This window comes from Chlorocebus sabaeus, chromosome 8, assembly GCF_047675955.1.
Source record: "Chlorocebus sabaeus isolate Y175 chromosome 8, mChlSab1.0.hap1, whole genome shotgun sequence".
Lineage (NCBI taxonomy): Eukaryota > Metazoa > Chordata > Mammalia > Primates > Cercopithecidae > Chlorocebus > Chlorocebus sabaeus.
The window spans coordinates 146,460,224-146,483,262 of NC_132911.1; the positions used below are offsets into that span (position 1 = coordinate 146,460,224).

At 59.2% G+C, this 23,039-nt stretch overlaps 3 protein-coding genes and 1 pseudogene across 6 annotated transcripts; all 4 read right to left on the reverse strand.

The window, feature by feature from the left end:
* Positions 1-2,392: 2,392 nt before the first annotated feature.
* Positions 2,393-6,751, reverse strand: SLURP2 (secreted LY6/PLAUR domain containing 2). 2 transcript variants are annotated; one of them, XM_038000066.2, is made up of 3 exons: positions 6,628-6,751; positions 3,087-3,191; positions 2,393-2,636 (listed from the first exon to the last, which is right to left on the reverse strand). In XM_038000066.2, the coding sequence occupies exons 1-3, from the start codon at positions 6,677-6,679 to the stop codon at positions 2,482-2,484; spliced, it is 312 nt and encodes a 103-aa protein (XP_037855994.2). In that variant the 5' UTR covers positions 6,680-6,751; the 3' UTR covers positions 2,393-2,481. The 2 variants fall into 2 exon arrangements, with proteins under 2 accessions (XP_037855994.2, XP_007999891.1); XM_008001700.3 differs by having other exon boundaries at positions 2,393-2,790.
* A 5,124-nt stretch (positions 6,752-11,875) lies between these two features.
* On the reverse strand, positions 11,876-14,400 carry LYNX1 (Ly6/neurotoxin 1). 3 transcript variants are annotated; one of them, XM_073018438.1, is made up of 4 exons: positions 14,251-14,400; positions 12,737-12,952; positions 12,425-12,532; positions 11,876-12,190 (listed from the first exon to the last, which is right to left on the reverse strand). In XM_073018438.1, the coding sequence occupies exons 2-4, from the start codon at positions 12,786-12,788 to the stop codon at positions 11,994-11,996; spliced, it is 357 nt and encodes a 118-aa protein (XP_072874539.1). In that variant the 5' UTR covers positions 12,789-12,952; positions 14,251-14,400; the 3' UTR covers positions 11,876-11,993. The 3 variants fall into 3 exon arrangements, with proteins under 3 accessions (XP_072874539.1, XP_007999889.3, XP_007999890.3); XM_008001698.3 differs by lacking the exon at positions 14,251-14,400 and adding an exon at positions 13,730-13,888; XM_008001699.3 differs by lacking the exon at positions 14,251-14,400 and adding an exon at positions 13,272-13,665.
* A 6,691-nt stretch (positions 14,401-21,091) lies between these two features.
* On the reverse strand, positions 21,092-22,813 carry LY6D (lymphocyte antigen 6 family member D). The gene is made up of 3 exons (XM_008001702.3): positions 22,739-22,813; positions 21,840-21,938; positions 21,092-21,687 (listed from the first exon to the last, which is right to left on the reverse strand). The coding sequence occupies exons 1-3, from the start codon at positions 22,788-22,790 to the stop codon at positions 21,461-21,463; spliced, it is 378 nt and encodes a 125-aa protein (XP_007999893.3). The 5' UTR covers positions 22,791-22,813; the 3' UTR covers positions 21,092-21,460.
* On the reverse strand, positions 21,960-22,563 carry LOC103237543 (uncharacterized; annotated as a pseudogene).
* Positions 22,814-23,039: the final 226 nt, after the last annotated feature.

Below are 23,039 nucleotides of genomic sequence, written 5' to 3' on the forward strand. Positions count from 1 at the left end.
AGCCTGTGTCATCAATGGGTAAACGCTGGTCAGTGCGTCCCTGAGTCCTGTGAGCTGCTCCAGCAAGTCATCAAACCCGAGGAGGGGGTCGTGGGAACCCTGATTCATGGTAGGTCGGTCAGAAGCTCAGGCCACACCTGGGGCTTGTGACTGGCATCGGAAGTGGAGCTCATCACGTGGGACTGAGCCCTCCACCTGCGGGATCTGACGTGACCTCCATGGGAATGGCGTTGGAATTGAATTGAGGACACCCAGATGGTGTCCACTGCAGTGTGGCTTGGTTGCTGGTGGAGAGAAATACACACACACTTTGGTGACGGGGTGAAGTACTGTACTGTGTGAGAGCAGGAAAAGTACTCTGGCTTTTCCCTATTTCTTTTTCTTTGTTTGTTTGTTTTTTAAGATGGAGTCTCGCTCTGTTGCCCAGGCTGGAGTGCAGTGGCATGATCTTAGCTCACTGCAACCTCCGCCTCCCTGGTTCAAGTGATTCTCGTGCCTCAGCCTCCCAAGTAGCTGGGATTACAGGGATGTGCCACCACACCTGGCTAATTTTTGTATTTTTAGTAGAAACGGGGTCTCACCATGTTGTGAACTGACCTCAGGTGATCCACCCTCCTTGGCCTCCCAAAGTGCTGGGATTACAGGCGTGAGCCACCATGCCCGGCCTTTCCCTATTTCTTAATAATCCCTGCCACCCTCTGGTAACCACTCATCTCCTTTCCCTCTCTATAGAGCTCCCTATTCTGGCTACTTCTGAGAAATAGAATCGTACACTGCTTGGCCTGTTGTGCGCGGCTGCTGTCTCACTCAGCGTCGTGTTTGTTTTCAAGGCTCCCCCGTATTTTCAAGGCTCCCCGTGTTTTGACATGGGTTGGGGCTTCATTCCTTCATGTGGCTGAATAACATCCCCTGGTATGGGCCTGTCATCTCTGTTGATCCGTCCATCAGTTGATGGGCATTTGGGTTTTTCCTGCCTTTTGCCTGCTGTGAATAACGCCGTTGCGAATGTTTGTGCACAGGCTTTTGTGTGGACGCCTGTTTACTCCTCTTGGGCCATGTCTGGGGGTGGAATTTGGCCCAGGAGTGGAATTGCTGTGTTTACAGCAACTCTGTGTCCAGTCCCTTCAGGAATGTGTCTTGCTTTTCTATTCTGAATTGTCTAGCATTGAAAAACCTCTTCTTTTTATATCGAAACCTCTGATTCAGTTGGAATGCCTTTGGCTTTAACAAGAGAGGTGAGGATCCAGCCTTACCCTGTTCTCGCAGCAGTGCTCCACGCTGCAGTGCTCCACGGTGGCTGTGGGGCGCCCTGTCCCTCCCCCGCAGATCTGAGAAACACTCCATTGTCACCTCAATTCTTGAGCTTATCTGGGTATCTCCAGCACACCCCATTTGCATCTCCTTCTATGCCTGGGGCTACTCTGAAAGTTGTCGTGGCACCTGAATGTCCAGCAGCCCGGCCTGGGACACCCCCTCCTTGTGGAGCAGCTTGACAATTGCATCAGCTTTCTCCTGAGCTGATTCTTCACGAGAACTTTGCCAAGGTGAGAACAAGAAAGGCCAGGAAAGGGCCTGGCGCTGTGTTTCTCGGCAGGTGCTAACTCAGTGGGGAGGACCTGCAGATGTGGACTCGCCTCAGCCTCTCCGAGGGGAGTGCCAGGCTTATGTGGGAGTCTCATTCAACCTTGCAGCCCGAAGCTCAGCCATGACGCCATGTTTGCCTAGCGAGTGATCAACTTCCACAAACATCGCTCATCTAGCTTCCCACGTCCACCCCGAGATGGGCGGCCACAGCTGCCCATCACCTCAGTCTGGTTCATCCCACTCCCAGCATCTCTCCCCAGGCCCTGCCCTGCGTGCTGGGTACCCAGTGGCCCAGAGGAGCTGGAGGTAGTGTTCCCTGCCAGAACTGGGGGTTTCCTAGAGAGGGGCAGGCCGGGCCACTGGCCCAGGGGTGTGTATGAGGGCGAGGGTGAGGAAGCTACAGCCCGCCTCACCCCTCTCCCTGTTCCAGAAGGCCTGCGGCAGCCGTCTTTGCCAAGGGCCCCTCCTCCCTTCCTCCACCCCGCACAGCCTCCATGTCTCAGCCGGGATGTCCTTTCTCTGAGGCTTCCTGACTCCCGCTGTGGGGCGGGGGTCTCCTCGTGTGCCCCAGCCCCAACTCCCACTCTGGCTACTTCAGGAACAGCAACTGCCCGGGGGGCCTGGGCCCCTGTGCCCTTCAGGCCTGACAGTTGGCTGGAGGTGGGAGGGCCTGTTCCGTGATAAGGGCAGGTGCGGGTGGGGTAGTAGGGTTTAGCCTGGGGTGAGGTAGCGAGGCACTCCCAAATCTACTCCCCTCTACCCCCAAGCCCAGGATGGCGGGGCTCCACTCCCACCGGATAGCTTGTGCTACATGATCCAATCATATTTTATTTGGGGGAGGTTGGGAACTGAAGGGGTGGCAGGGACGACGGGCCTCAGGCTTGGACAGCAGCAGATTTAGACAAGACTCCACACAGGACTTCCCGAGGACAAGTGAGGCTGGATGGTGGCTGCAGAGGCCAGGAGATGTGGGCTGGCCAGGCTCGAGGCAGGGGCGGCCGTGGGCCCTGGCACCAGGCCGTGAGGGCTGTGGGGGCTGAGTGTCCGGGGGCCTGGGGGAGGGCAGTCGTCAGTCGTGGTTGCAGAGGCTGGTCTGGCAGCAAGCAATGGATACGTAGGGGCCCAGGCCCAGGCTGGGGATATCGGGGCAGCCCGTGTGGCACATCTTGGTGACCAGAGGCAAGTTCTCGACGTTGCTGAGGACCCCTGAGTGGGCAGGAGAGAAACCATGGAGCTCCCTGAGCCTCTGTTTGCCCAGACCGTGCTGCCCCATCTGCCACTGAGCTGAGGGTCAGACGCCCCAGGTACATGAAGCATGCAGGCACTCCTGGGGGCAGACGTGGCCCTTTGCTCATACCCTTCCCTGGCATCGCTGGTGGACACTCTCCCCTATGCTTCTGACTTACTGGGTGCCTGGATCAGGCTCTGTCCCCCTCTGAGCCCACATCTTCCCACCTGGGCAAGAAGGGCATGGACAGCCCACCGCTGGCCCCCTCACTCACGGGTGGCAGTAGTGACGCAGTGGGTGGAGTCCCACGGGCATCTGGATCCACGGGAGCACCCTCCGAAGCCCGTGCACTGGTGACACCACAAGGCTTGGGCTGCAGCTGCCGGCATGGGGACAGACAGGACACAAATGGATGGGAGGCAGGTGTGGGCCACCTTCTGCAGTGACGGTGCCCACTCAACTCCACCCAGCAGCCCATGCCCCTTCTCAGTGGCCAGTCTCCCAACCCTGTGATCCAGTCCTCCTAGGAACTGGGCCCCTGCCCCTCATCTTGGGGTGCCTGGCAGCCCTGCAGGTGGAGCCAGCTGGTTGCATCCTTTCCCAGGAAGGAGCCTTGGGCAAGGGTGGGGCCGGGCAGCCCTGGCTGTGGTGTGATGTCCCAGGGGAGTGAGGGTACAGCAGCCTGGCTGTTTGGGGTCCCTGGGTGGGGGGTGTGGGGGAGGTAGAGGGGCCCTGAGACACTCTTTCTGGCCATGCCCCCTTTTGCCTCTGGGTACTGAGTGGTACCCTTTAGACCCCTGGGACCGGATTCTGGTGGCTGAGATGATGGGGCTGTTCCTGCCTCCACAGGGAGCCCAGGGCAAGGGCAAGGGCAACCAGGACGTGGTAGAACAGGAATTAAAAGAAATTAAAGAATGTGTAGTCCAGGCGTGGTGGCTTACGCCTGTAATCCCAACACTTTGGGAGGCCAAGGTGGGTGGATCACTTGAGGTCAGAAGTTCAAGACCAGCCTGACCAATATGGTGAAACCCCATCTCTACTAAAAATACAAAAAAATTAGCTGGGCGTGGTGGCATGTGCCTATAATCCCAGCTACTCAGGAGACTGAGGCAGGAGAATTGCTTGAACCTGGGAGGCAGAGGTTGCAGTGAGCCGAGATCGCACCACTGCACTCTAGCCTGGGTGACAGAGAAAGATTCCATCTCAAAAAAAAAAAAAAAAAAGAACGTGTAAACAGAAACTCAGTTGTATGTAAGAAAACCCAATTCCCTGAGGAAAAGAAAGAACTGGAGTCCTTTAAAACTTAACTGCCTGTTTGTCTGTGGCTGGTGAGCCTTATCTCTCCCTTTCCCAGGCATTGGGAAGACCCTGTTTCTCTAGCTGTGCAGTTGCAAGGTCACAGACAGATAAACTCAAGTCGTAAAACATGTTTTTCCTTGAAAAGTAAGAAATGATGTAATGCATGTCTCAATTAATTGAATAACTGTCTTTGTTTCTCGCTTCTGTAACATGCTTCACCCTGCAGAGATCTCTCCCCACCCCACGAAATGCTTAAAAGGTAACTTAACTCTTTGTTCAGGGCTCAGTCCTTTGGCTATTAATCCGATTGGGCCATTGCACCTAAATAATAAATATCCTCCTCAACCCCTCAGTCTCTCTAATTCCTTAAAATATCCCGCTACAGTGGCAGCGCCCAAGCAGCAGCAGGGAGCGGTGAGCTCTGCCTTGCTTTATCCAGGAGGATGGCCTGCGCTCAGGAGACACTGTGTTCTTCCGCCAGCACTGCTGTGGCTCTGCCCAGCAGTCCTGCTCTCTGCTTTGGGCACTGCTCCACTCCCAAGGCCCACTAGCCCTCCTGGGCACTCCCCAACGGCTTCCCTGCCTGCTCTCTGCCCCTCTTCATCCCTGACTCTGTCCTCTCCTCCCTGACCACCTCCGTCCATTTCTCAGCCTCAAACTCCCTCCCTCCCTGTCCTCACCCTAGGTTCACACACCCAAGACTGTGTAAACAGAGTCCCTAACACCTGCTGGCCCCGGGTCTGCTCTCTCTGCATAGGAGCCTGCAGGGTGACAGGGCCAATGGTGTGACCATAAGGATGTGAGGGCTGCTCTGTCACAGGCACCAGGCACAGGCCCTGGCTTCCTCTTGAGCTGTGCCCCAGGCAGCCCAACCTCAGGACACTGGAAGCCATGCCTGCCTTAGCCCGTGTCTGCTGGGCTGCCCCTGCCTCACCGTTGCCAAAGGTGGAGAAGGGCTGGAGTCAGCCCCGGTCAGCGCCAGCTCCAAGCCTGGGTTCCTGACAGCATGGCTCTGCACGCACCAGCACGGAGCTGACCTCAGACCTCAGTGCACACCAGGCCCCTGACACTGGCCAGAGTCCTCTGGTCACCCCTAGGCTCTGTGGGTGGAATCCTCCATCGAGACACCACAGAGAAGGTGACACAGACGGGAAGTTCCGGCCAGGGCAGGCCCCTACCATCAGCTTTGGCCCCTCTACCAGCCCCGGAGAGCAAGCTGAGACCCCACCTTCAAAAAAGAAAGGTGGTGGTAGCTGCCTCCAAGCCCCTCTCTGCCCCTTCCCACCAAAGTGGCTTGAAGCTCCCCTTGGCTGTCACAGCTGCCTGGGGTGGGGGGTAGCAGGGAAGATGGGCAGGAGGCTGGGGCACCAGAAGGAAGAGGTGAGGATATGGGTGCCCAAGGGTGGCATGGAACCAGCTCCTGCCTGCCCCCTACACATGCCCACCCTCCCAAGCCCCTGCGTGTCTCAGACCTTCATCACAGAGCTGGTCTGCCCTCATGACCCTGGGGCAGTCCTCAGGGTCAGCGGCTCAGCCGCTTATAGGCCAGGAGGGTGCCCCTGGGGGTGGAGGCTGGAGGGGTGTAAGAGACACCTGAGCCAGCACCAGGGACTCACCGATGCTCCACCACTTGCTCATTCAGGGCCTGGGAGGCAGGGGATACCCAGGTCATCCAACCCACCACCAGGGACACAGAGGCTTGGCCCCTGGGGGACTGGGCTGCTTGGGCTTGGAGGTGGGGGCAGCTGGCAGATCAAGGGGCCAGTTGGTTTTGTTCAGGTCTCGGGATGGGAGTGGAGATGCCCTGCCAAGAGAAGATGCTCGGGCTCTGCTGGGGGATGCCAAGGCCAGGTGTGCATGGCTGTGCTAGAGGAGTCATACCCTTGGAGCCCTCAGGAAGGCCCTGGGCCAAGGGGCCTGAAGCTGGGGGGACAGGGCCAGCTGTAGCAGACGTGGGCACTGAGGGGGGTGAGGACTGGGGGATGGGCAGTGGGTAAAATCACCCAGGGAAGCAGGGAGCAGAGGAGAGGACCCGGGAGCAGGGACTGGGGATGGGAGAGCAGAGGGACTTGGTTTTCCCAGGCAAGAAGGAGGAGGAAGTCCAGGGAGGGGGGCCTCAGGAGAGAAGCCAGTTGGGAGGCCAGGCCCAAGAGGGCTAGGGGGCACAAATTCAGAGTATGTGTATGCGCGCACACAAAGGTGTGTGTGTGAGGAGCGTCACTATGGACTGGAGAGGTCTGGGGGTTGGGGAGAGGAAGAGGGGGTTTGAGCCAAGGGCTGTGCGCCCTGAGAAGTTGGGGGGTCAGTGTGGGGGTCAGTGTGTGGGCTGGGGCTGAGCTGGATGGGCCTGCAGGATCGCAGGAAGCTTTCGGAGGAAAAGCTGCACCTGGCAGATGGTGGGGGACAGGAATGGGTTCTCCTGAGGTGGGCAGTCACGGCCCAGGGCTGGAGGGACAGTGGTTGGGCTAGAGCGATGGGGGCCCTGAGCAGGAGGTGGCCCCAGCCCCTGGACTCACCCAGCTGTAGGCTCAGAACGGCGGCCAGCAGGAGCCCAGTGTGGAACTGCATGTTCTCCTGGTGAGGTCGGGCTTTCAGCGCCCTGGCCGGCTGCCTTATACCTGCTGGCACCCCGCCCTGGCCCTCGCCCGCTCAGCAGACTCTGTGGGTCTGAGTCACTGGGCAGCTGGGCTCAGCCAAGGAGCCGGGCTGGGGTCCAGGCGATAGGGGCCAACCTGGCCCCAAAGCTTGCTGGTTAGGCCTCCAGGCGGGCCTGTGTAATCTCATGAGCCATCTCTTCTTGTCGGTAAAGCAGGACAGCCCTGGTTGACGGGACTGAGGATCCCATAAAATGGCCTGGCACCAGGCAGGCGACGGCCACAGGCCGGTCTCCCTCAGCGGCTGGGAAGGAAGGTCTGGTGGGAAGGAGGGAGGGCCTCAGGCACCAGCACCCAGCCCACCCTTTACACCTCAAAATGCACATGAAGCTCAGGGCTGGGTGTAAGCCAGAGGTCTTCACCCGTACTCCCACCCTAGAGTGAGTTCGATGACAAGACCTCCTCCAAAGAAGTCAGAACTTTCCCATCCTGACCCCCCAGGGCTGGGAGAGCGTGGAGGGAGCGTGGCTGTGAGCCGCCTCTCCGTCATCTGTCATCCAAACAAGGAACCACGGCCATTGTCACGCTGTGACTGATGCTCCAGGATCTGTGCACAGGAGTCGGGGGACAGAAAGGCCCTTGGTACTAAAAGGGGCCCCAAGGATAAGGTAAGAGCCCAGAAGGGACACCCTGGAGAGCGGGAGCCATCGGCTGTTCCTCCAAAGGCTGGTGAGGGGCTGGGGCCCCAAAGGACCTGTCCGTAACCAGTTAGCCTTGCCAACCCGGGGACCCCTGTGTGTCTCTTGGGCTGCCCACATGACTTCTGTCCACCCCTCTGTCTAGGAGGCTCCTTATGGCTGGGAGGTGGGCCCAGGAGGAGGGAGATCCTGAGAGAGGGGCTGGCAGATGCAGGTCCTCCTTCCTGGGGCAGTCGAGAAGCTGGGGTCAGGAACCAGGTAGCCTGAGAAATCAGAGATGGTGGGATGGGGTCCTGGGGGGTTTACTCTGCACCCCCAGCCTTCCCCAGGGGCTTGTCTGCCCCTCGGGGGTGCTGGCCTCTCTCCCACAGAACTGGGGGCAATTCTCAGCAAGCCCCAGGAGCCCTGCCTGTCTCCCTCCCTGTGCCTGGCTCCAAGGACAGGTCAGGCCTGGAGGTAAGAAAAGCCCAGGGCCTGGACCAGGTAGGGTAGACAGGAGTGTGGCTGCATGGAGCCTGGAGTGCCAGCCCAGCCAGGCTGGAAAGGCGAGGCCTGAGCTTAGCCCAAGGCAGTGGGGCTGGAGAGAAGCACAGACAACGTGAATCTGTTGATTTATTCATGGCTCGGTGAGACAACACTGGAGCTCTCCTGGGTGCTGGGTACCTGGTGGGCCAGGGAGAGAGTGGCCTGCGGGTGGAAGTCCATGTCCTGGTTAGGGTGAGGGTTAGGGCAAGCAATAGCAGCAGGGGCATGGCCCTGGGAAGCACCTGGACCCCAGGACATAAGACAGGAGGAAGAGATGCCATCCATCCAGCCGGCACTTATGCCCACGACTAGCTGAGTCAGACCAGCATTCCCATTTCACCACCCCTTACTCCTCAAGATGCAAATGAAGCTTGGGGCTGGGCGGAAGCTGGCAGGGCTGTCCACAGGAGGACTCCCGCGTGTCTCTTGGGCTGCCCAGGTGGCTCTGTCCACCCTTCTGTCTGGGAGGCTCCTTCAGGCTGGGGAGGACCCAGAGAGAAGGAGATCCTGAGAGGAGCTGGCAGATTCAGGCCCTCCCCGTGAACTGAGGCTCGAAGAGGAGCACAGGCCACCCAGAGTAGTGGGACAAAGCACCGGCAGAAAAGCTCGGCATATCCACAGAGGGCCTCTCTGCTTCTTTCGACCTTTTTCAGAGTTTCAGAATTATGAACCAAATCGCCTTCATGGGAGATGACAAATTAGAGGCTACACAGTGGGGGAGGCGGCAGCCGGCCTGGCTCCCCCACTTCCCCAGGACCTCCGCCTGGAGGAAGCCTGCCTAGGGCCGCAGCCCTGGCCCCAAAGACCTCAGGACAGACCAGAGCCCCTGTTGGAGCCAGGTGTCCCCATGCTGACCCTGCCATGTCCCCAGGTCCCACCCCAGGGTCACCGCCTACAGCTACAATTTCTTTGGTGGCTGATTCCAGTTCCCAGAATGTATTCCAGTTCCCAGAATGCTCCTAGGATGCCAGAGCCCGCCCAAGCAGCCGCTCCTGTCCAGTTCCCAGAATGTATAACATCCTGGGGTGCCTGAGCCCGCCCAAGCAGCCGCTCCTGTCCAGTTCCCAGAATGTATAACATCCTAGGGTGCCAGAGCCCGCCCAAGCAGCCACTCCTGAGTCACTCGGGAATGTCCAGGACTCAGGTCCACACAGACAGTGGGAACGGCTAGCCCTGGGCATCTACCCCCACGAAGGGGACCCTCGGCTCTGTCAGAGAGATCCCCGAAGTAGGAATTGGGCCCCCGTGGTGCCCCGTGCCTCTCTCCCTTCACTTTACCACTCTGCCCTGCACCCAGAGGCAGCGCTGGAGGCCTTACTCTACCACTCAGGGCTTCTCAAACCTCTGGTTCCGCTTTTCTCCTTTTAAGTTCTCCACTTCGTAAACTCACCTCCCCCTTCCCAGGCTTGGGGGTCCAAGGAACCCCAGCTGGTGGGAGAAGCAGCTGCACTGTGGTATAGGGGGTGGTGAATAAGCGAGGAGGCACTACTGGGGGCAGCTACTTCACCTCCCTGTGCCTCAGTTTCCTCCTCTGTCAAAGGGACAAGATAATGGCTCCCATTGCAGAGCTGCTATACAGTGCTCAGGGCCACAGTGCAGTGGGGGGACCCATGTCCGTTGCCATCATGATGCTTACAACCGGGACAAGTTTACCGCTGTGATTTCTGCCGGCGCTGCTGTCCCGGTTCCCTGGTGCTGCACAGCCGTGCACTCCCCATGAGCGGGCCTGGCCAGCATTAGCCGAGTGCCTTCTGTGTATTCTATGCCAGGTACCAAGGGCAGGCCAGCCAGGCAGAACCACGTGTGGGGCTGGGGGCAGTGCTGTCAGCATTGGGCTGGGACAAGTCAGGGTGGGGGAATGGTAGACAGGTGGAGGCAGGAGGCAGGCGTGAGAAGCTGCCCACCCCACCCCTCAACACCACGGCACTTCCAGCTCCAGCAGGTCCTTGTTCTCAGCTGCCCCTGAGCACCGGGTGGCCAGGTCTCCTCCCCATCACCCCACTGAGAAGCAAGACAGGGAGGACCTGATCCTGGAGCCCCTCCCAGCCCAGCTGAGGAAACCACCCGACCGACAATGGGCTTGCGCAAGGCGCGCAGTGACTGCTCCCAGCCTCTCCCACAGACTTAGGAGCCCAAAGCCGCCTCCCTCCCAGGGAGCATCCCAAGGCCTCGCTGGCTGCAGCTGAGAGGGCCTCATCTGGGCACTGCCCTGAGGCTGGCACTTGCAGGTGGGGGCCCTTGGGAGCTCTGGGAGGCACCTGGCAGCCTCCCAGCCACCCCGGGCGGGGCCCGCTCTCCAGGGTCAGTGCTACAGCCACAACCAGTGGGGGTAGGGGCGAGGGGAGTCCAGGCCCACTCTGTGCTGCAGCAACCCCTTCCCAGCTGTTGGCCCAGTGTGATGCCTGTCTTCCCTCTGGGGAGTCACGTTCCTCCCACTCCGGGCCCATTCCCACCCAAGGCCCCTTCGCAGGAGACCGGCACTTCCCTCCTCCAACAGGAGCTGGGTGTGCCCTAAGCAAGATTCTGACCCCTCTTGTCCTCAGGAGACTGAGGCTGGACCATCAGCCCCAGCCCCAGGAGCAGAAGGCAGGCCTGCACATAGACTCACTGCAAGGAGACCCTGGGGTGGAGCCTCTCACTCCCCAAGCCCCCAGGGGTCCTGCATGAAAGCTCTGGAGATGCAGTTCCCAGCAGGGGCTCCCCTGACCAGGACCACACTTTGGGGCTGGGGCAGTCCCACCGCATGGACGTGTCACCATCCTGCCCATTCAGGATGGCTTGAAGGGCTCCTCCAAGGACACCAGAGCTGGGAGCACTGGTCAGGTGGGGGCCTCAGGTGCAGCGTGACCGCTGGCACCAAAAGGTCTCATGCCCCCAATGGCTCCATTTGCAGCGGGGGCAGATGCTCCCAGGGCTACCTGCCTCGGGGACGAATTGGTGGGTGTTGGGCTGAACCCTGCTTCACAGGCCTGAGGTGGGGTCCCTGGGAGTCCCCATACCCACCTGGAGCTTCCACCCTGTCCTCCCCATGGGCGCAGTCCCAGGTGGAGGGTGATGGAGGCACCCACTCACTGTGTGCATCCTGCTGGTGGGGAGGGGCTGGGTCTCATCCTCCAACCCCCGCCCTCCCCACCCCTGCCCCCGCACTGCCCCAGGCTGCTCCCAACTTCCAGCCTGTGGGCTCATCCCCCAATCCCGTGTCCTTTGCCTTGCTCGGCCAGGTCCCGCTGTGGTTGGGGACCAGGCCTCAGCGGGCCACCTGCCCTGCCCCTTTCCCTCCCTGCCCGGAATAGCGCTGGCCAGGTCAGCAACCAGGACCCACCAAATATAGCAAGGCCCTAGGTCCTGCCAGCCTCAGGCCCAGCGCCCTCCCCATGAGGGGGTGGGAAATGTCAAGGGGTTTGACTGAGAGGACACAGACCCTTTGCTGAACACGGAAAAGCTTCTACAGCTTCGGGGGCACTGGGGCCTGCTGAGGCATGGCCACCCCTCCCTTGCAGGGGGTGGCTCCAATGCAGGCCTGGCAGCCTTCCTAGCACAGGGGCCAGTGCCGAAGGCCTTCCTCCCACAGCCCTGATCCCGCACCAGCCCTGGCAGCTCCTGGCCTCAGTAGGAAGCGTGACAGCCTTCCTAGACCTGAAAGAGCCTTTCCTCCTGAGAGTCCCCCCAACCACCCCACCTGGGGGAGGTCCTCGTTTCCCCGTGCCCCAGCACACCCAGGGCAGGCTGAGGCAGGGGCCTCTCCTAGGGCTTCCCAGAAGGTGGACTTGGCCACAGCTCCCATCTGATCAGCGCTCCCTTCCTGACTGGGCCCCTCCCCATAACAGCACCGTGCCAGTGCCCCCAGCCCTTTGGGATCCCACACAGCATCGGAAGGTCAAGGCCTCGAAGTGAGGTCGCGTGGTGGTTGGGGGGGATCTGGTGTCTTCTTGCCCACAGTCCCAGCCCTGGGCATGGCTGAGGAGGTCGCAGGGAGGGTGGAGAGTGAGGCAGGGTGAGCTGGGTGCCAGGGTGCAGCAGTGTGTCTCGAGAGCTTTGTTCTTGAGTGGGTCTGCCTCAGGGGCTTTAGAGCAGACCCCAGAGGGTGGCCAGGAGGACGGGGGCCAGGGCGAGGGTGGCTGGGATGGCAAGGCCGGCGCCGTTGCAGAGGTCATACTGGCAACAGGAGGTGGTGGACGCATGCTTGGAGTAGCCATCATACACAGTCTCGAAGCAGCTGGGCACGCAGGACTTGCTGACCTTCATCCTGGTGGGGGTGTAGTCTGCAGAGGGGCAGGGCAGTGAGCCAGCACCGCTAAGAGGGGCAGGGGGCCCAGCCAGCCCCACACCAGCATCCAAGGTCATCAGGGCAGGGCCCCTCAGCTTAGAGCTCCCAGACAGCATCCGGGGACAGGAGAGCCTCCTTCCTCAGGACCTCCACATGCTCAGGGGCAGGGCAGGGCAGAACCTCCCCCTCATCCTCCCCAGGCAAGGCCACGCAGGGCCCCCAGACTCACAGGTGCGCGTAGTCATGCAGTAGGCAACCATAGCCGGGCAGCGCATGGGGTTGAAGCAGTTGTCTCCGTTGTAGGCACACACATGGCAGTCCAAGGCCTGGACTGGGGCTGGCAGATGGGCGGGAAGGGAACGGGGGTCGCAGAACATGAGAGGCCCCTCCTCCAGCCCATCAGGCCCCCAGCCCATCACCTTCCCCAGGGCAGGGGGCTAGAAAGAGGGTGGTCGCTGGGAATTCTGGTCTCCTTCCCTGCTTTCAGCCCACCTTCCCTCAACGTGGGTCTGTCCATCCCTCTGTTCTTTGTCCATCTTACCCAGAGGTAAGCCCATGAGGACCACCAGAAACAGGGTGAGCAGGGGCGTCATGGCTGCAGGCAGGAGGGCAGCGTGGGAGTGGGGAGGAGAACAGCAGCTAGCCCTGGATCCAACTCAGGGGTGGCGCACAGAGGATCCAACTCAGGGTGGTGCACAGAGGACGTGGGGCCGGCCCTGCCTTCTGGAGCTCCTGGTCTACTGGGAGTGCTGCAGCCCTGCACAGCAGGTGGCAAAGACAGGTGGTCAGTGCTGGGCCTGAAGGACCCATGGGGGGCCTGGGCAGGAATGACGGTGGGCAGAGGAGCCACCCAACTCAGTGGGTGTCAGGGAAGGTTTCCTGGAGGAGGAGACACTTGGGAGGGGACAAGAAGGGAGAAGAGATCGGGACATTTCAATCAGAGACCAGCGCCTGCAAAAGCTCAAAACAGCCTGTAGCGCTGGACGGAGGAGAGATGGGGGAGGATGAGGGGCAGTGCTAGAGGAGTGGGGGTGGGCAGAGGGGCCTTAAATGCCAGGCCTAAACAAGGATTTTACCAGGGGATGGTTGGTACAGAGGTCCTCTGAGAGGTGGTCTGCAACCTCATCCCACGCAGGGCCCTGGGGGCCGGATGGCTGGCCATGGCAGAACTGGGCCCAAGGGCTGGGTCTCTTCTCGCTGTTCCCCTCCCCTCTGCTCTGGGGTGTCCCTATTTGGGGTCCCCTCTTCCAGGAAAACCTCCAGAGCCCTGGTTAGGGTTGTCTGAGTCCTCGGCCACTGCAGAAGCTCCCCAGCAGGGATGAGCTAAATTAAACTTACGCCTTCCTGAGAACGACAAATCCGTCTCTCAGGACACATTTGCCCAGGCCAACCCTAGGATGCCAAAGGCCTGGGTGAGGCCAGGCCTGCGGCTGCGAGCTTCCCGCCCCCTCTCGGAGAGCCCCGCCCCAAACACTGCGGTCCCGGGTGGAGGGGAGGGCTCTCGGCGCGAGCGGGACTCTCAGGGTGACCTCACCTGTGACCTTCACCACCTGAGGTACCGCCGCGCCTGGGAGTCACCCGCGGCCGCTCGCCGGTAGGTGCTGCCTCGGTCTAACTGTACGCGTGTCTGTGTGTCCCGCAGCACCCGTGCCGCATCGCTGGATGCTCACCGCAGGCCCAGCCCAGTCCCGCCCCCGGAACGGCCCGCCCAGCGCGAGTTCACCGCAGGCCCCGCCCCGGCCGCGCCCCGGCCCCGCCTTCCGGACACTCGCCGAGCCGAGCTCACCGCAGGCCCCGCCCCGGCCCGGCCCCGCCTCCTGGGCACCCGCCGAGCCGAGCTCACAACAGGCCCCGCCCCGGCCCCGCCTCCTGGGCACCCGCCGAGCCGAGCTCACCGCAGGCCCCGCCCCGGCCCCGCCTCCCGGACCGTCGGCTCGCCGGGCCAGCGCTGGGACCCAGAGGCCAGCCCAGGCATCTGGATCGCGGACACAGGCAGCCACGCAGTGACTCCCTAGCGACCCTCAGACCCACGTGTTCCGCCCGGGCACTTCTCACCGGCTCCCGCGGCAGCCCAGCCTTCCCCGCAGCCGCCTCCGCCCACTCGCCCGCGCCGCGTCGTTCGTGGGCTGGCACCAGCCGTGCCGCCCCAGCTCCGCGCTCCTGCAGCCCAGTTCCAGCAGTTCCGGAACTGGCGCCCTTTGGTGCCCTTTGGCGCGCGGGCTTCGCTGCCCATGGCCTCCGCCTGCCTCCCCCGCGCTCAGCCCCGTTTCTGGTCCCCCCGAGCAAAGCTGGAAGGCAGGCCTGCAAGGCAGCCCCGTGCTCCGTGGTCCCTCTCACCATCTTAATGTTAACATTAAATAATTGTCTTTACATAACTTTAAATACTTACATTATTGGTTCTGTTTTTGGCAAAATAATAAAATTTCATGGGTCCGAAAGTTTTCATTTTTTTCTAATGTGAGAAAGAAAAATAAAACCTTTTCTTCGACCCTAAAGCTTATTTTTTTCTTTAGAACATTTTTGTGGGCCTAAGGTACAGAATACCCCATGCCTTCTGGGCAAGCGGGCTCTGGTTCCAGGAAATCCTTGCGTCCCCAACAAACTAGGCCAGTTGGTTGTTCTGTTTGCCGACAGGTAATGCGCGCCCTCTTGTGCCAGGAGCTGGGGAGAGGGCAGAGAGTAAAACCAGCCGACGTTCCAGAATATTCCCACCCCATGGAGCTCACACTCCGGTGGATAAGAGGCGTGAAAGAAACGCATAGGTCAGAACCGGAGTGTGTCGCAGGCTTCAGCCTCAGACCACGACGAATTAATACGATGAAACTTCCCTTGCCCGCCCGCCAGCCGCTCGCCTCCTGCTTTGTGGTGTGGTTCCTAACCGGTCTGTGACCCGGGGGTTGGGGACCTTTGTGTTAAAGGAAGTTCTTCAGGAAGAAATACTGATCTACATAAAGGAATAAAGGACACCAGAAATAGGAAATAGAAGGTAATTATTTTTTCTTATTTTTGAAAGGTAGTTGATTTCCTAAAGCAAAAATAATAACAATGTATTAAGGAATTTGTAGCAAATGTAGAAGTAAATTGTATGATGATAGTAGCACAGGCTGGGCACCACGGCTCACACCTGTCATCCCAGCACTTTGGGAGGCTGAGGCAAGTGGATCGCTTGAGCCCAGGAGTTCTAGACCAGGCGTGGCTGGGCAACGTAGAGACACCTCGTCTCTAAAAACATACAAAAAATTAACTGGGCGTGGTGGTGCACACCTGTGGTTGCACCCAGGAGGCTGAGGTGGGAGAATCACTTGAACCCAGGAGGTGGAGGTTGCAGTGAGCTGTGATCACACTACTGCACTGAAGCCTGGGTGATAGAGCAAGACCCTGTGTCAAATTAAAAAAAAAAAAAAAATAGTAATACAAGTAGACCAGGAGAGGGACAATGGAAGTTCACTGTTGTAGATCTGTTCTACTGCATGTGAAGTGGTCTCCTATTTCTTGAAGTCAGACTAGTAAGTCAAAGGTGCATACTAAGACACTAAAGTGTTGCTAAAAAAAGAAAAAAAAAAAAAGCAAAAGTCAAAGCACTCTAGTTAATAAATCAACAAAGGTGATGATACAGAATTATTTATAAAAACACATGTTACAGAGACTGCAGAAGAGGAGAAAGGAAATAGAAAACAAATAGCAAGATGACATATATTTAAACCCAGCCACAGCAATAATGACACTATGTCATCTAAACACTTCAATTAGACCGAGCACGGTGGCCCACACCTGTAATCCTAACCTGTCATCCCAACATTTTGAAAGGCTGAGGCAGGTGGATGCTTGAAGTCAGGAGTTCCAGACCAGCCTGGCCAACATGGTGAAACTCCCTCTCTACTAAAAAATACAAAAATTAGCTGGGCATGGTGGTGGATGCCTGTAATCCCAGCTACTTGGGAGGCTGAGGCAGGAGAATCGCTTGAACGTGGGAGGCGGAGGTTGCAGTGAGCTGCGATGGTGCCACTGCACTCCAGCCTGGGTGACAGAGTGAGTGAGATTCTGCCTCAAAAACAAACAAAAACATCTCAGTTAAAAACAGAGGTTGTCAGATTGGATAAAAAGAGAAACAGCCAAGTATATGCTGTCAGCAAGAAACTCACCAGACATAAAAACACAATTAAGATACAAATAAAAAGATGGAGAAAGATATACTATGCTAACACCAATTAAAAGAAAGCAGGCATGACTACATCAATATCAAAGTAGGTTTAAAGCAAAGACTATAATCAAAAATAAAGAGGGAACATTACTGGCCAGGTGTAGTGGCTCTCACCTGTAATCCCAGCACTTTGGGAGGCTAAGGTGGGAGGATTGCTTGAGGCCAGGAGTTTGAGACCGCTTGGGCAAAACAGCAAAACACTGTCTCTACCGGAAAGAAAGAAAAAATTTAAAAAGAGGGACATTACCAAATGACAAATTGATCAGTTTATGAAGAGGACTTAGCAATTCTGAATATGTATGCATCTAACAATTAAGCTTCAAAATACACAAAGCAAAACACCAACATCTGATAGAACTGAAAGGAGAAAAAGAAAATCCACAATAACAGAGATTTTGAAATGATAAAAATAGACAAAAAGTCTGTAAGGAAGAAGATGTGGACCACATTACCAGTCAACATGGCCGACTTGATGTTTATAGGACACTCCACCTCACAGAAGAGAAACACACCTTTGTTCACCAATAATGTCCTCCAAGGCAGACTGTATTCTGGGCCACAGAACAAATCTCAGTAAATTTATAAGGATTAAAATCATACAAATTATTTGCGTGGACTACAATGGAGCTAAATTAGAAATCAATAACAGAAATATATCTACAAGATCATCAAATATTTAGAAACTGAGTAATAACATATTTCTAGACAACTTATAGGTCAAAGGAGAAACCAAAAAGGAAATCAGAAAATATTTCCAAGTGAATGAAAATGCAAACACAATTCATCAAAGTCAAAGGATGCAGCTGAAGTGGGCCCTGGAGGGAAATTTTGCACTAATGCTTCTTTTAGAAGAAAAAAAGAAGTAAAACTTCTTTTAGAAGGGAAGGAAGTTCTCCAAAAAAACTACCTAAATGTTCACCCTCAGAAACTAGAACAAAAAGAGCAAATCAAACCCAAGGTAAGCAAAATAAAGAAAATAGCAAAAATAAAAAAAAATTTAAAAGTGCGGTAGAAAAAGAAAATAGAGAAAAATCAATGAGACCAGTGTCTGAGAATGCACTTCCAGGAGGAGGACCTCAGCAACCCTCCCCAGTCCAGCTTGTCCAAAGCAGGACCAGAGAGAGGACTTTTGCAAACCAAAGCTAGTTGCTCCTGAGTTGGGGGCTGGCCAGTGGGGTGGGCAGCTGGGGCTGCCCCTCGAGTTGTCTGTGGGATCTGGCTGCCCAAACTGGGCATGAAGGGAGGCTCGTGGGCCCCCCTGACCTGACCAAATAATGCTCCTTCCTTTCTAGTGGGAGCTCAGGCCCGACTGGACGGTGAGGAGAGTAGATGTTCAGAGCAGGTGGAGGAGGGATCCCTTGTCAGAGGACCTCATCGGTCGCTTTTGCAGTCTCCCTGAGAGCTGCCCTCTGTCTGGACTTTGTGCTTTGACTGCTTTTAGCATTTCCGTTTTTAAGGCATAGAAAAAATTGCATCCTGGTGATGGGCCAGGAGAGTCAGCCATGCACCCCATGACAGGGTCAGTGCCCCACCCCTGGGTACTGGCCGAACCTCAACATCTGTGCCTTGGGGCCCCACCCCTCAATCCTGCGCCTAAGACACCTCCCTGCAGGTTCTGAGCTTGGGCTCTGGCAGAGGGAGCTCCTCCTTCAGGGGCACTAGGGACACGAGGCAGGGCTGCCGGGCCCCATCTGGCCAGCTGTGCTGTCCACACCGACAGGGTCGCAGGCCCCATGTGGGGCTGATGATGCCTGACAGGGTCTGGCTGGGACTGGGGTCAGGTTGTGTCCAGGACTGTTGAGAAGTTGTCCAGCAGGGTCACAGCGAAGCAGCCTGGAGGCTGGGAGACTGAGCTGGGGACCCTTGGAGGAGCAGGGCAGAGGGCAGAGATGGGCTAGGAGCTGTGACTGTCCTTGGGCTTGGTCTGGAGTCCTGCCAGCTCCCAGCCCCCCCGGCAGCCACACAGGTGCCTGGCCCTCTCTGGATCCTGCAGGTCGTTTCCACTTCTGGGCCTTTGCCCAGGGCCCGCACACAGCCTCACCCATGCTGCTCCATTGTTCCTATACCCGCCGCTGCTTTGCGAAGTCTTCCCTGACCCCCAGCAGAATTGCCTCCTCCTTCCATCCTGGAGTTTGGTGGCCGCAGCCCTGGTTTCCTGACTTTCAGGGGTGGGAGTGGTGGGGGAGGTGGCATTCCCTCCTGCCTCCAGGCGGCACTGGGCACAGAGCACTCCCATTCCCTGGGCCCTGGATGAGGATTCCTGCAGCCAGCCTGCCGTGAAGTGGCAGTAGTCACTTTCCCCTGCCCAGCCTTAGTTTCCCCACACGGAAGTGGGGATGGGTGGGTCTGCGCCGTGGGCACTCCTGCCCCTCTGCTCTCTGCCCGACTCCCATGCCCAGGTGCCTTCGCACACCCTGTCCTGGGGGCTTGGCAGGACTCAGGCCACCTGTCCAGAGTGGTGTGGAAAAGGGCACACATGGGGCCATGAGTGGCACTGGCCTGGGCGAGGGCGGATTTTCCCTGTGCAGGAGCCCCAGCACCCGGCTCTCTGGTGGCCACCAGGGGGCGCTCGTACGCAGGCCTCCAGGAGCGCTTGCAGGCCCCTCCCGCATGCCAGCACTCAGGGGAGAAGGGTCCCCCTCACCCCTTCACCCTGGGTCATGTCCCTGAGATTGGGGTTCAAGAGCCTCCAGAGAGGCCGGCTTGGAACACCCCAGGCCCAACCCCAGCCTTGGAGCCATGTGGGAGCTGACTACCCACAGCCACCGCCCAGTGCAAGTCCAGCTGCCTGAGCTGACCCCCATCCATGGGAACCCAGCAGCCCCCTTGGCCAGACCTCACCAGGGTGAAGTTAGACCAGAGGGGGCGGGGAGCATGACTCAGGGAGTATGGGCCAGGTGAGGTCGCCCAGAGGCAGGGAGGGTTCCGTGCCCACTGCCTGGGTTCTGGCTGTATTTCGGGGATGAGGCTGTGACGTGGAGTGAGAAGAGGCCCCAGCAGAGGCCCCAGCAAGGAGCGCTTCTCCTTCTGGAGAGGGCCAGAGGCTCCCGCAGGCTGACCCACATCCCCAGCAGGTGAAGTCTCAGGCCTTACCCAGTCAGAGCCGAACTCTGCCTTCCCCCAGGCCAGCTCCCTTGCAGGCCTGGCCTGGAAATTCCATGGTGGCCAAGCCCCCTCTGGCCGCGGCCAGCAGACGGTGGTGTAGCGTGGATGACAGCTGGTGAGGGCTCAGTGGTGCTCCCCGGCCCTGGGTGCAGGCACTCAGCTGTTTGTCCAACGCACTATGAGACCAGCACCGTCACCACCCCAGTTCCAGGCAAGGGCAGGAGCACTAGGTGGGGTCTGGGGCCCCGGGAGCGCACGAGGGGAACAGGAAATGCCTGCAGCCCTGGAGTGGCTGGAAGGAGGGCTGAGGGTTTGCGGGAGGCCAGGGCCGCCATTTACAGCCACAGGCAGCATATGGGGTGCTGGCTGCACCAGGTGGGTGCCCAGTGGAGGAAAACGGAGGCGCCTGGAGGTGGAGTGCTTCGCCTAAGGTCTCTCAGGGCAAGGAGTGACCCACCTCGGCCACCCTGGGGAGATGGAGCTTGGGTGAGGAAAAGGGGGATCCCAAGGTGGAGACAGTGAAGCTCACCCAGACCCAGTCCTGGGTTGCAGGGCCTTGGCTGGGCAGGCAGCCCTCCAAGATGGGGTTGCACAGTGGCCCTGGATCCCAGGGGAGCAAGGACGGACACGTGTTAAGAGCAGGCCTCCCGAAATCATGATTCACCTCCTGGTCTCATGGTGCGTTGGACAAACAGCTGAGTGCCTGCACCCAGGGCCGGGGAGCACCACTGACCCCTCACCAGCTGCCACCCACGCTACACCACCGTCTGCTGGCCGCGGCCAGAGGGGGCTTGGCCACCATGGAATTTCCAGGCCAGGCCTGCAAGGGAGCTGGCCTGGGGGAAGGCAGAGCTTGGCTCTGACTGGGTAAGGCCTGAGACTTCACCTGCCGGGGATGTGGGGTCAGCCTGCGGGAGCCTCTGGCCCTCTCCAGAAGGAGAAGCGCTCCTTGCTGGGGCCTCTGCTGGGGCCCTCTTCTCACTCCACGTCACAGCCTCATCCCCGAAATACAGCCAGAACCCAGGCAGTGGGCACGGAACCCTCCCTGCCTCTGAGCAACCTCACCTGGCCCATATTACCTGTGTCATGCTCCCTGCCCAGTCTAACTTCACCCTGGTGAGGTCTGGCCAAGGGGCTGCTGGGTTCCCATGGACGGGGTCCATGGGACTTTTCCTAGGCTGTGGCTAGACTTTCCCTGGGCAGCTGGACTGGCCCTGGGCAATGGCTGTAGGTAGTCAGTGCCTACTTGGCTCTGAAGCTCGGGTCGGGCCTGGGATGTCCCAAGCCGGCCTCTCTGGAGGCTCCTGAACCCCGGTCTCAGGGACATGACCCAGGGTGAAAGGGTGAGGGGCCCCTTCTCCCCTAGGTGCTGTGTGCGGGAGGGGCCTGCGAGCCCTCTGCCCTGTGCTCCTACTCAGGCCTCACCCCAGGAGCGCCCTCCGCCTCTGGGGCAGTGGGGAGGCATCTGAGCAGCCTGCCCTCCCAGGGTGGGGACGGATGGTGCCATTTCAGGCATCGCTCCACGACTGGCCCAGGGGACATGTGCTGGAGGCTCAGGGGACCTGTGTGGCCTGATGCCCACCCCTGACCTCCTGCGTCCCAGAATAGCACAGACAAACCACACTGGTTTAAATCATTTATCTCCATGCAGAGATTTGAGTAGAAAAATAAATGGCAACAAAACAGAAGGAGTGTGAAATCTGGGGATCCACAGGGTTTCTGTCCCCACCCTCCATGCGGCTGGGGGCTGCATCCTCTGTAGGGGGGCTACATCCTCTGTGGGGTTGTGGGACCTGCTCCAAGTCATCAGCACTCCACGTCCACCTGGACCTGGTCCCAGACTTTCGGGGAAGCCCTCAGCCTGGGGCTCCTGGCACACCCATTGCGGCTGGGGAAGAGGAGTGTGGAATCCCCAGAGAAAGGGAAGGAAAGGCATGAGGGGCCTTCCCTGGGGGGCGGTCACAGGCTGGGGGCTAAGACGAGGGCCAGGAGGCCCAGGACCAGTCCCAGGCTGTGGGCGAGGGCGGTGCGGGTTGGTGCAGCATTGTGCAGCTTCTCATTGCACAGGTCCTCCTGGCAGCACTGGATGGAGCCGGTGCCGCTGCTGACCTGGCCTTGCAGGGTGTAGCTGGGTGTGCACGACTCCACACAGTCCTTCGTCACCAGATTCCCCCTCAGAGGCTCCACTGGGCACAGGTGAGTGTGGTCAGGCCTGCAGCTGCCTCTGACCCCCAATCCCTGCCAGCCTCCCAGCCAGCACCCACCACAGCCAGGGAGGTCCCCCCAGTCTCAGGGAGGTCCCCCCAGTCCCAGGGACACCTGGGCAGATGCTGCTCACCCGTGTGCATGGTCCTGCAGGAGCGAGAGCCGGCCGGGCAGACCTGAGGCTGCTTGCAGTTGCTGGAGCTGGTGCACACGTGGCAGCGCAGGGCAAGGGCTGGCGGGGAGGGAGTCGGGCTCAGCGGGTCCAGCAGAGGCCTCCTGGTGACTCAGCAGGGCCCACTCCCCGACCCGCAGGGACCCCTCCTGGACAGAGGCCCTGCTGCCCTTGCCCTAGGCCCCCAACTCCGGACCCTGGGCCCCGGTGGGGCTTGTGTCCTGAAGGCAGCCTCAGGGGACAGGTGCTCCGGCCTGGGCCGGCTTGGAAGAGGCGTCCTGCCCCGGCCCTGTCTAGGGTGTGTTGCAGGCCTTTCCCCCGAGGCCTCAGGGAGCTCTGTGACTGCCAAGAGCAGTCTGCAGGACACTGGCTGTTGTCCCCACCCCAGGGGCTGTCCCTGGAGGAGATGGCCGTGTTTCCGAGGGCCTGATTGAGCTAAGACCCCAGGGGCAGCCAGCTTGGCTGCTCTGAGCCTATAACGGGAAGGGCTTGGTGGCCTTTGGGCTGTCCTGGGTTATGCTGGGGGAGACCTGGGGACCGGGAGGGGCTGGTGGCAGGGGCTAGATGGCTGCCCTCCATCTAGCATCTCAAGTGAGTGAGAAGCATCTCAAGACAATCCCTGCTCCACTCTCTCAGGGACTGTGACTACAGGAATCAATTCTGAGATCCTCAGATTCTGAAACATTGTAAATCTGACACTGCTTAAGATTGGGGCTCCGTGTTGTTTTAAATTTGAAGAGTCTGGCGCCGAGTATCGGGGTTCTCTGTGCCTAGAGGTCATCAGCTCCAGGCTCCTAGTATTTGGTGACCACACAGGCCAGAGCCACCCACCCACCCGTCCCCTTGGCCCAGCCCCTCACCTGGCCCCGTAGCCACGGCCAGGATGGCGAGGAGCAGCAGGACTGTCCTCATCTCTGGTGTCGTCTGGGAGCAGTGGGGGCCCCTGCCCTGTGGAGGCCTTATAGGCACGGGCTGGGCGGGGGTGGGCAGTCTGCCAGCCAGCGGCATTCCGCAGGGCTCTGTGCAAGCGTCAGCCCAGGATGGGAACCTGCCCCACCCTGCCTGGCCCACGCCCACCAGCCTGGCTGTCCCTGGGCGCTGCCCCTGCTGCCCCCTAGGCAGAGGTCTGCCCTCCGCAACGGGGCCCAGTGGCTTCCTGGC